Source organism: Cydia pomonella, chromosome 3, assembly GCF_033807575.1.
Source record: "Cydia pomonella isolate Wapato2018A chromosome 3, ilCydPomo1, whole genome shotgun sequence".
Classification (NCBI taxonomy): Eukaryota; Metazoa; Arthropoda; class Insecta; order Lepidoptera; family Tortricidae; genus Cydia; species Cydia pomonella.
Genome location: NC_084705.1, coordinates 23,162,747 through 23,174,779, shown reverse-complemented (window position 1 = coordinate 23,174,779; position 12,033 = coordinate 23,162,747). Strand labels below are relative to the sequence as shown.

Genomic DNA, 12,033 nt, shown 5'->3' with positions numbered 1-12,033 from the left:
ATTTTACGTTTTTGGCGACACTCCACTCGGTCCGAATCTATTAACGAAGGTATATTAAAGATGCAAAAGGTTTTATTTTGCATAATATACATATGTACCTACAAAGTATACTAACTACCTATCTTATATCCTGCCGACTGCGCCAGTAAATGATGAATACAATGTATCAACTTAAGTCGTTCTTCAACACTACTGGAATAGCATTGTCTTATACCTCTCATTATATCTCGTTAATAAACTTGATGTGGATTGGTTACATAAAACCAAATAAGAATAAGGTTTTGTATTGTTTCGTTTCCAGATTTGACTTCAAGGGTATAATCGACTACATATTCTACTCGAAGCAGTCGATGACACCGCTCGGGCTGCTGGGCCCGCTGTCGCAGGACTGGTTCCGCGAACACAAGGTGGTCGGCTGCCCGCATCCGCACATACCCTCAGGTGAGTCCTTGCCGTATCTTATTTTTGTGTATATATTATAGAAATTACTCTATAATAGTAAATCATAGTTAATTTTGCTAGTAGGAACTTATGTAATCGTACCAAATGTCCTTGTGAACCAAACATTTAATTTTATTCGGAATATCTTTCTTTTTTCGATTACTAATTAACAAGTGAAATCTTATTCATATCTCTATTATTATTTGAAACGGTACATAATTTTTCACCACATCAGTGGCTCTCTTGATTTTTCAATAACTGATGAGAAAGTTGCATTTTATCCACATGTGTGGCAAAGTAATTTGATGCAAATTTTAAGTTGTTTCCTTATGTGGACTGATAGAATTGACTTGTAAATGATGAACTTGAGTAATAAATATTCATTCGGATTTGATTTGATTTTGTTTGATGTTTTACAGTTAGTATTTTCCTCGCACCGGTGTGGTAAAAAACTTTGTGTTTCACTCGGAACAACTCTCGTGCGTTTAAACCTTCACGATTCCATTTTTCAATTTTGGGATCTATCGCTAGCTCGGGTATATTAACACGAGCGGTTAAATAACAACTTTGCCCCCCTGTGAAAAATCATATAACTAGTTTTATTGAGTAAGATTGAGTCGTCAATCGCTGATATTGCAGATCACTTCCCCCTGCTGGTGGAGCTGGAGATGTGCCCGGCGAGCGGCAACTCGAACGGCCTGATCGGGCGCCGGTAGCACGCGTCGCCGCGCGCCCGCCGCCGCCGCGCCGCCGCCAGCCCGCACCCGCCGCGCTAGCGCCGCCGCCGCCGACCACCACGCCTGCCACGTTTCATACCAAGTTTTTAGCAGTTGCGAGATTTTATATACGACCGGTCCTAAGATATAAAGTCTCGGACTGTGTATTTTACTTATAGTTAGGTGAGAGGTGGCTCGGGTGATAGTGAACGTTGCCGGACGATCATGTTCAACGGACGATCATCATTACGTGATGGGTTTGGTTATTTATTAATATATTGTAGCGCTTCTGTTGAGCGCGAGCGACCGTTTTATAATCCACACGAATTTCGCTACGCAATAATGAATTTGCGAATGTGCCGTGTTTCGTTGCTCCCTGATTTTCCTCCCCGTCGGGTGACGATTTTAGTGTAATAGTAGATTTTGTAGCAGTACTCATTTTATCCGCTTAGAAAGATAGACGGTGATGTTTGTACAGGTAAATGTGGTAGTTGGACGTTCGTGACATGTTATTTGACGGCTGGAATCAGAGAGGAGCGAACTATCTGTGCAATGTATTCCGCGTGTCGACGTGTGACGTAGTCAGATTGGTAATGAGTCGCACGAGGTGAGGCGATCATCGCCACGGTATTGACAATTGAAATAGATGGCACGTGCGACGTCGTATATTTTGCAGTAGGTAAAATTACTACAAAACATGGCGTCGTGGAATCCTATCCTTAACAATTAATACCTTTTAGCTGTCAAAACCCAGCCTACGATATATCGCACCACTACGTGCGTCTTATCATTAATTTGGCTATGACGTGTGCCGAGCGTACACTGCAATCGTATGCAATGCATATTATTATTTAGTGGAGTATTTCTCTGTAGAATCATCTACAAATCAAATGTTAAGTAGTGCTAATTTTGACGATTCTATTAAAAATGTATTCAATGAAATAAATCAGACCTACGCTTATTGTGTCAATGAATATTTATGATGAAATAATGTAAATGGTACATGAAGAATATTTTTTCAATAGTGATAATCTGTGGCGGATAAGCCTAGGTTTTTCGATGTTACATATTATACAGTTGAGGAATGGCTCGAGAAATATATTAATTTTTAAATCAAGTTACAATAAGACTAACGTGAGGTATGTAATTTTATCCATTTTGACGTTGCCGAGTGGGCGTGTGTCGTCAAACGTCCATTTACCATTGCTAGTTATAAAATACTTTTAATTCCTCCACTGTATATTATTTAGATAATATTTGTATTCTGGTCATGCATCGCAGTGTATGTGTGTATGAGTTAGTAGCGAATAGAAAGGGAGGCGGGAAACAGCGGCTTTCGCGGGACTTCCTTTTTATTTGTATAAAAATCTTTGAGACATCTATACCACAGTCTTAAAGGGGATTTACTTATCCTTTAAGATTAAAACAGGTAGTTTTTCAGGCAGTTCATATATGAAATGACAATCAAATTAATGTAAAAAAGCTTCTCTTATAAAGTGCAAGTATGTACAATATTGCTAACAGCTTAAATGTAAGTGTCTCTAATCAATAAAAACTAAGTTGTTAGTAATAGTATACGACGCACTGTAAGCTAGTTTCGTTACCGACAATATTAGAACCAAAAATTAATGTTTCGTGATCTGAAATCGATATCATGTTTTAGAAGCTATTTACAACAATTTGTTGTGTCATAGAAAGTTTATATCAAAGATCCATTGATTGTGTAAGAGAGGTAAAGTCTAAGACAAATTCGTGCCTCGAATATGATAGGTGATGCAGATGGCGCTGTAGGGCTCCATATAATATGCGGTAACTTTGGTTGTCAAAAGTTGATGTTTGACCTTAAAAATCTGCGCAGTACAGCGTCATCTGTCACACTAGAGTGCACCTTTATTTCTTAAACTTGAACTCTCTATTACAGTCAATAACTTTTTGGTTATATTCAAATTATACCTCTCGCCTCGAATGGTGGTCCCTAGGACAGTTCCTTAACTCTTTTGGTTGGGCTTAATTTAAATAATAATTGAAGGAATATGTTTTTCCGTATTTTTGGTACATAAATATTACATTTCTAAATAAATGAACGCGCTAAACTTTCAAATGTCTACAAACATTTTAAGTGACAGCTATTCCATAAAAGTCGGACTCGCCCACCGAGGGTTCCATACTTTTTAGTATTTGTTTATATAGTGGCAACAGAATTACATCATCTGTGAAAATATCAACTGTCTAGTTATCACGGTTCACGAGATACAACCTGGTGACAGACGGACGAACAGCGGAGTCTTAGTAATAGGGTCCCGTTTTACCCTATGGGTACGGAACCCTAATAGGAATCATCATTCGACGCGAGGTATAGAACCAAGAATGAATGTGTGCGACGGCATACGGTATAGCTGTCTCGCGGCCGGCGCGGACGTGGGTTGGCGGCTCCGAACAAAGCGGCGGCCGACCAGTAGGTTAATGTCGCATTGTGTGTACCAACAAACTTCTCAGCGAGACTATGTTTTATATGTTTTTAGCCCATCTACCCCCTTCCTTGGTATTCTATACACCTCTATGTAAGCGGAGAATAGATTAATATGATAAGTGCATTTTCTAATGTCCCTCTTTAGGCGTCGTTTGCCTCTCGACATGCCCCTTTAGTTTTAAGTCAATATATACATAGTAGCTATTCTGCATGTGACCGAGATTTTATGCCCGTTTCACGAAATTAAAAGCGTAGGGGCTTGAAAAATCTCTAAAACAAAAAAACCCCTCTCAGAGACGCTTCTTAATGTGGTTGGCAACTACCTGTCCCTAGTTCTGTTCTATTAGATTTTTTTTTAAAGGGCAATACAATTAAAAACAAGAACTTGACACTATACGTAAGATTGACAGGTGAAATCTATGCTGGTATCATCTTTAAAATACTTTGACCGGCTAACCCCATGGGTATACTATTATATAAGCTTACTGCGGACGGACGGGTAATCTATCTCGCCGCGAGATACTGTCGCGCCAATTATGTGCTAGGCCTACTGACTGATCATAATATTGGTATTTGTTATTGTTTCTTATTAAAGTCGTGTGACTTTTTGTTACTATGTTAGGTACTGAAAAATACGTCAAAACAAACCTTTTGGAATATCTGAACTTGTTTGATATTTGAAATTATGAGATTCATAAGCCTTGATTTTTCATAGTTAAGCAATTTAAAAGGATCAAAAACTTGCATTAAATATTCGATACATTGCTAACTATAAAGTACAGTGAATTCAGTAGATCGACCAAGTACCGTAACGTAACTTATTATATCAAACTATTTTAACTTTGGCTCCATTGCTGTTGCTATTCAATACTAATGTATCGTGCGTGACACACTATTCACACACTAGGATCATTCAAACTAAAAAAAGCCCTTCCTACAGTCAAAACAAGGTTTCCTGTGTCTTTCTTAAGACAACATGCTAGTTACCGTAAAGATCCTTTGTTTTATTTAGTCCATCACAATGTTTAGGTTGTTGTTAAAGTCAAAACTCGTCAGTATTTTTTTTTCTCTCAATTTGGTCTTAATCGAAACATAATATACTTATTGCATTTTTAAGTTAGGTTTTAGTTTTTTCATCGTCTATGTTTAAAGCAGGGCGTGTCGCGAGGCAATGCACCTTTTCGTTTTATACACCTAGCAGGGAACATACTGGAGTAGTACAAATGATTGTATGAATGTTTAACTTTTTGTGAAGTGATAGTCTTTGTTCATATAGAAGACCTACCTCGCAGTTACACATTCACGTGAGATGATGCGAAAGCCAAACAACTCACAATAATGTAACTGAGAGGCGTCTTCAATGCCCTTTTTGGTTAGTGTCGATTTACCTGTGACCTGTTAGTCTTTACGACAGTCTACATATGATTGTTAAATCTTACCAATCATTCATTCTTAAATCCTAACATTTCTAAGTTAGTTGAACTATCGATAACACGCAAACTCTTTCTCCTGATACAGCTACCTATATGTGATTGCGAAGAGATGAACGAGAAGCTAGAGAGGGTGTCAGTATAGTCACAATATGTACCTCCTCGCGACCTTCCATAAAAACGACGTCGAGGAGACGTCCCGTACATATTATGGTCATCGACGCGATAAGCGCGGCCATAACAAGCAGGAGCGAGCAATAATTAGGGCGCAAGGTCTGGCCTCGCTTACGCTCGCGGCGTATGGACTCGTTGTGCGGCGTAAATCGATACTCGGAATGGTAATATTAGTATTGCCAGTAACAAATTTTGGACCACTGCATAGAAATTACGCTTATATTTTTCACTCCATCGAAATTATGTAATATTGTAATACCTAAATATTCATTTTTTTATTTTATTTTAATTTATATTTTACACATATTATGTATATCAAAAGATAGGTGCTGTTGTATTTATTTTGTAATTTAAAACACAATTGTGATAGGGATAACGTCTCTCTTGTAGTCTACTGCAGATGTATCTGCACGCTCGAATAGTGATAAAAGATTTACAAATAAATATATTCAAGGATGTGTGAATGTGTATAGATCTGTTTGACCTCCTCGAACATGTGGATATATCTACTGTACATAACTCTCGGATGAATTGTAAAAATGCCAAATCATGAAAAGGGTATATTGAATATTACTTTTAGGATAAATGGAGTGAAATGAAGTTTTATATGAATCAAATTTTTACTAATGACGCTGTATAATTTTCTAAGTACCTGCAGGTAGATTTTGAAATCATATCAAGGTGATCTTCTAGTTCTCGTATGAATAATATACTTATAGAAGTTTAAGACAAGTCTGGTGTTGAAATTCTTCCGCGAAGCGATGGGGGAGCACAAACTAGTTCATAACAACTGAAGGGTTTCAACCACAGTACTCCATGTTGCCTTTGCTATCTAAACGCTATTTTCAAATTCAATCGTCGTCTCCAAACTGGTTTTACGTAGTGAGTGTTTTTGCATTTATTAATATACCTGTTCATTTCTGTCTAGAAAAGCATAATAATAGTAGATATAGTCTGAACAATGATAATTATAATAGATGAGCCACAAATAAATCCACCAACTATGTTGAATTAGTTACATTGCAGTAAATAATCATGCTCGCAACTCTCGCAAGGCTTCACGACTCGGCACGTGCGAGTATTGTAGCCTTGCTTGTACGATTTGGTACCATGTTCAGTTGTAAGTTATGCTTTCGCATTAAGTATTTTTATTTGAACCACTCGCAAAATCCAGAGCAAAATTAAGAAAAATGGTCGAACTATTTTTGTTTTACTTAATAACATATGATTTCACGTGATATTTCCCCAAAAAAGAACATATGTTTACACCTACTCATCAACCGCCAGTGATATGGAATCCATCACGCATGAGTATCATCACCATTAGTCACAAGTGCAGTTATTAAGAGATTTTTCGTATGGCAATTTCCAGTAGAACTTCCCATTTAAATCACACATGAATGCGAGAGTATCGCTTACGGATAACGAGAGCTTTATCATAACAAGTGTATCTTATTTGTAGTTGAACATATATGATCTCTTTATTTTAATAGAATTTTGATGGACATTTTACTTACTAGTTTTAGCCGTGTGTAGTTGAAAGTAAACTTTTATAAAGATAGCAAATTACTTTGGTTACATGCCAGACATTTTGCCTGATAGATAAATCAAAATTGTTCAGTTTATCACTATTAGATTAGCGCAGTCTATTTTGTCAACGAGGTGACGGAGCTCCCCAGGTGGCTAACATCGAGATGTATATCCTTACTGATGAAGTGAGTGAGCTACTTATGTGCTGAAATTGAAAACTGTACATATTTGTTGTAAAAATAAAGTCTGCGTTATTTTTATTTGTAAATAGTTTCTAAAACCGTATTAATAAAAGAAAACAATCAGTCGGCTGGGAAGCTACCGATGCGAATTTGCGCTTGTATAATTTGGAAATTTCGAATTTACCAAAAGAAGCCTTCATGTTGTGTGTACATTTAATTTGTAAATATGTTATTTCATAACGATTAATGCTAAACAACGAGCGAGCCGTCGCGGTTGTCAGCCGTTTGGACTTCTGCGCACACCACTACGAGCGCTAGCCGCCGTCGTCGCCCACGACTCGAGCTACGCATTCACCCGAGTTGCATCTAGGCAGACATTCCATAGGCCCTATCGAATTAGCTCAAGACTAAAGACTGTTTGAGACTTAAAAATATCAAGTTATGAAAAAAATATTTTCTGAAGCACCTTAACTACTTACTTAAATTAACTGTGTTATGGGTGATTTAATGATAAGATCGAACAGTGTAACTCACTAGAATCTAAGAAGAAATGCTTTACGACACTGTGATAGACAATACTGCTCTACCTGAGAGACACTATAGAGAGCATTTATTCATTGTTTCGTCTGCAAATTCGCTGACTGCACTGTTTACGATCCTGACATAGTACCTCTATTCTTACTGAAATATATAATTATATCAATTCTACCGAAATGCATCAACGAATATTGCAGGCGGAGCGACGTTGTGAAAATATAAATTGTTCTTATGAAATGGCAATGTTAGTAATATATGTACTCTCAGTATTAAACAGGTTTTGCTTGATTTCGTAACCAATACTAACGGACCCGAAGCTATCCTCTAACCGAATTTACGTGGTTAAATTAAGTTGTACTACTACTTGTAAATTGAAAACATGAGAAACCGCGTGCAAATGAATTCGGCAATATTAAAATCAAGTAGTACCTGTTCCTGTGGATGTGTGTAAAAATGTACAAAGCGTATGTGCAGAAGTTCCGTCGCGGCTCGGGCCCGAGCGGGGCCGCGTCTCGCTGTGCTGTTTGTTGACACATTATGTATATTTGAATGAATCAAATTATAAGAGAATATGAATTTTACGCATGATTTTCATTTACGCACCTTTTACTCACCGAAGAAGCATGTTCCAAGTACTCTAAATTGAGCCGTAATTAGTGTATGTAATGGCTCAATTGAAGTGAATGGAGAAGTGTCATGCTGCACAATGTCAAATTAAACCATATATCTATACCTTTATGGTTCAATATAGAGTCCAGTAGGGCTAAGATGGTCGGCTCTTTATCATTTGTCACCATGCCTGTCACATTCTAACCAGTGTAAGTAAGTATAAGTGCGAATGTGACACCATGCTGCCACAGCAGGTTAGCTTTAGCAAAAACACAGTTTTTAAAATTGTCCTACACTTACTCTTAACCTTGAGGAGTATTAAAGTAATTAAATTATTATTAAAGCTTTATTTGTTCTACAGTCATATTATTGTTTTTTTTTTTAAACTTTGTTTTGGGGCTGACTGCAGATCCCATCTGCTGGGTAAAAGCCTCCTCACTTTTTCTCCACTCATCTCTGTCTTGGGCTTTTTGGAGCCAGTCTTTTCCTGCGATGTCGTCTATCCACTACTTTTTGGGCCTTCGGAGCCTCCGTCCTGCCGGTCCGGTCGATTTTGTTGCTACTAATGTCCATCTTTTGTCTTTATATCTGGATATATGACCTGCCCATTGCCATTTTAGATGAAGAGCTTGTTGAAGAGCGTCTAAGTTTGGTCTTTTGACGTATTATTTCGCTTCTAATTTTCTGTATTTTCCTTATATTCAATATCCTTCTCTCCATAGATCATTGACAGGTAGGTCGTTATAGCTTTACGTACTTTCTTTGTGTATGTCCAAGTTTGGCTTCCGTAAGTTAGACTAGGCAGGATACAGGTGTCTATTACGATTTTCTTATGGGCTATGCTGTATTCCCCTTTCAAGATTTCCTTCTGGGATCAAAACTTTTTCCAGGCTGTGTTTATGCGTCTGTCCACTTCTTCCTCATTGTTAGATGGGCTAAAAGATATGTGTTTTCCCAAGTATATGTATTCATTAACATAATCAATTTCAGTCCCTGCCACATTAATTAGTCTTCTTCGACTATTGGTCATAGCTTTTGTCTTAGATGTGTTCATGTGCAGTCCTACTTTCTTGCTCTCCTTGTCAAGGGTATTCATTATGTCTTCTAGTTGGGTCGCAGATTCTGCAATGATTATAATATCATCTGCAAAGCGTAGATGGGTTAGACGTTTATTAAGTATACTGATTCCTTTATTCTTCCACTGTATGTTCTTAATAACTTGTTCTAGTACTGCTATAAACAATTTCGGTGAGATTGGATCTCCTTGTCCGACACCTTTGCCTATAGCTATCTCCTTTCCTTTCCATTTTCACTCGGCTTACACTTTGGCTATAGATGTTTATGTATGTTTTGTTGATTTCACATGTTTTCAGAGCTCGCCAGATAGAGCTATGTGTAATGCTATCAAAGGCTTTCGAATAGTCTATAAAAAGGCTATATAAAGCGGGTAATTATATTCTATGTATTTTGCTATTACTTGATCTAAGGTAGGAATATGGTCTATAGTTGAATATACCGATCTGAATTCAGCTTGTTCAATTGGTTGGTGTGCATCTATACTTGGCGTTAGTCGGGTCTGTAGTATGGATGTGAAGAGTTTATAAACACTGGACAGCAAACTGATTGGGCGTAATTAAATATCAAAGTTTATAACTGACCACCTATATTTACATTGACTATATTATTTACACCAATTTAAATATATTTAAATACTACATCCTTGAAACTATCCACAGTCTGAAGCTCCAAAGTCACAGGGCACTGGAGCCAATTGGAGAGCAGTTCCTCAGTGTAGCCCAACAGGAAATACATCTTAGTGGGTGACACCGCTCGCCGTATGATCGCTGCTACTCTGATATGGTTGAATTGACGTTTTATAATGACCTGCAACAGTTATTGATACAAGTGTGAAGTGAAGATAGGTACTAGTGTGAGTGACATTTTAGTACTTTGAAAATGCACACCTCGCTGCACACAAGTCCATGCCAGGTGCCAGTTATGAACCTGCGGATGAACTCGTCTTCCACTGCTGTCTCAGATCTTCGCAGGCCATCCTTAAGGCTAGCTAAAGAACAAAATAAAATATTTATAAGATATACACAAGACAAGCAAACTGCCATAAAATTTGTCAAATAAAATAATTATTTTATAGACAAAATAAATACATAGAAAACACTCTTTAACTCTAGATTGAGCCCCTGAGAGAAGTTTACATGCTCATGTACTCATAGGAAGAGTTGCTACCAAAATGGTCGTACTTTAAATAAATCTGCTAAACATGAATACAACATATCATTCTATTTGTAACTTACAGGTGTTCCACGAGTTCCAAGACTTTCGGTGAGCAATGTAGTGTGGAGGGTTAGCCATTTCATAGGTCAAAGGTCTGTCCCGTTTTTTTGTTATCCTGTATTTGCCCGACACTACACGACATAGGGCAACAGACGTGTGTAACTGTGAATTCAATATTGACCGATATGCTAGAGAACCCAAACTTAGCTTAGACTGAAAACAAAACACGAAATAATTAGAAGAATATAGGTACCACACTTTTGACACCAAATTATACATATCATGATAATTACTTGAAATATCTTTATTATTGATGTATTCATGTTGAACACAGATTTATTTCTAGTGTTAACAAATATTTATATTGTAATTTGTGAGGTTAGGTGATTACTTGATTATAAATAGCCTAACATGAAATGTCATTTCACAGGTCACATTTGACGTTTGACATGATTATGTTTGAGAAATCAGTTTTGACGCTTACTCCTATGTGTTACAGTGTGTTCAACACGTGCACCGAGAGTTTAGTACAAACGTCTAATTAGGAAAATTAATTAATAGAATAAAATTAAATTATGACTACTTATGAACTAAACTAAACCTTCATAGAAAAAATAAAATACTTAAAACCAACCCTGGCCTCTTGGCATTCCCACGCTGCATCGCGATGGCAAGCCTTTGCGCGAGAAAGCTGCCTGCGCGAGGGTCTCCCGTTGCCTCCCTCAATCGCTTTCCAAGCTCCCTGTGGAGCCCACGCGCACCAACGCGGACCAAGTGTCTCGACACCAAAAGCTACGAATTCGTAGTTGGTGCCGAGATAGCTATATTTATTAGTTTTAAAACGCTCTTGTGCGTCGACCGCCGCCCCGGCGTTTCTGCTGGTCGCTGGCAAGTAGGACGCTGCCAACGTATCGGCGCAGGTAGCGTCCCACACCAGCGCACGGCCCATCCTCCAGGGGATCAACGACATCCCGTCGGGAAGCTTGCCATCGTCCCGCACGATCTGGGGCTCCAGAGCTGCGGGGACGTTGGCGCTGACGAGCGCCCTTCTCAGGATGTCGTTGAGTGCCGCATGGGATAGGCGGCCAGCGCCCGAAGAGCAGGCAAGTCCGTGGTGCCCCAGACGATCTACGGTTGCCCCACAAGAAGCGCAGCTGTGGTCCACACATACATCAGTCCCCACTCTGAGACCGATGGCTATTCGAAGGGTCTCCGGATCAATAAATGTGCCTGTGTTTGGTGATGGGAATGCGTGTAGCCAGTGTCCAGACTATGTGTTTGTATTTGGAGCCGAGCCACAAGCCCACCGTTTATATACATACCATTTACCAATAGATATTGTTGTTGTGAATAATAAAAATAAAAGAGAGGTCAGATGAAAATATGCGTTAGGTACTTACCTATGTCAACGCCAAATGTCATATTCAAACGTCTTGTAATCTGAATGACCGAAAGGGATAGTCTTATGTATCTTTCTATAGGAGTAGCAGAGAAAGCACTATTATTGTGTATCCTTGTCACAGTCTCATTTTTTTATTCCCCACCGTAAATTTTAGTATGGTTTATGGCGGGAATCTTATAAGTCCGTGAACAAATAACCCGACCAAATTACGTAGGTTATTTTTGGTATATTGTCAGGAAAGTTAAAACGT

At 38.4% G+C, this 12,033-nt stretch overlaps 2 protein-coding genes across 3 annotated transcripts in view; one reads left to right on the top strand and one right to left on the bottom strand.

The window, feature by feature from the left end:
* Window positions 1–8,061, top strand: part of LOC133516349 (CCR4-NOT transcription complex subunit 6) — a 195,366-nt gene extending 187,305 nt beyond the window's left edge. For both annotated transcript variants that reach the window (XM_061849254.1, XM_061849255.1), the window contains 2 exons: window positions 302–441; window positions 1,081–8,061. In XM_061849254.1, the coding sequence (XP_061705238.1) occupies window positions 302–441; window positions 1,081–1,157 (217 nt within the window). In that variant the 3' untranslated portion in view covers window positions 1,158–8,061. The remainder of the gene's footprint in view (window positions 1–301; window positions 442–1,080) is intronic.
* A 1,674-nt stretch (window positions 8,062–9,735) lies between these two features.
* Window positions 9,736–10,829, bottom strand: LOC133516355 (small ribosomal subunit protein uS3m). The gene is made up of 4 exons (XM_061849262.1): window positions 10,675–10,829; window positions 10,402–10,594; window positions 10,054–10,154; window positions 9,736–9,973 (listed from the first exon to the last, which is right to left on the bottom strand). Exons 1-4 carry the CDS (start codon window positions 10,702–10,704, stop codon window positions 9,785–9,787), a joined length of 513 nt encoding a protein of 170 aa, XP_061705246.1. The 5' UTR covers window positions 10,705–10,829; the 3' UTR covers window positions 9,736–9,784.
* Window positions 10,830–12,033: the final 1,204 nt, after the last annotated feature.

Bases quoted from the DNA above. Each gene is read 5' to 3' on its own strand.
- LOC133516355 (XM_061849262.1), bottom strand. From the start codon at position 10,704: ATGAATACATCAATAATAAAGATATTTCAA. The intron at 10,595-10,674 runs GTAATTATCATG...TTTTGTTTTCAG, and splicing joins CAATAATAAAGATATTTCAA to TCTAAGCTAAGTTTGGGTTC. The intron at 9,974-10,053 runs GTGTGCATTTTC...TAACTGTTGCAG, and splicing joins ATGGACTTGTGTGCAGCGAG to GTCATTATAAAACGTCAATT.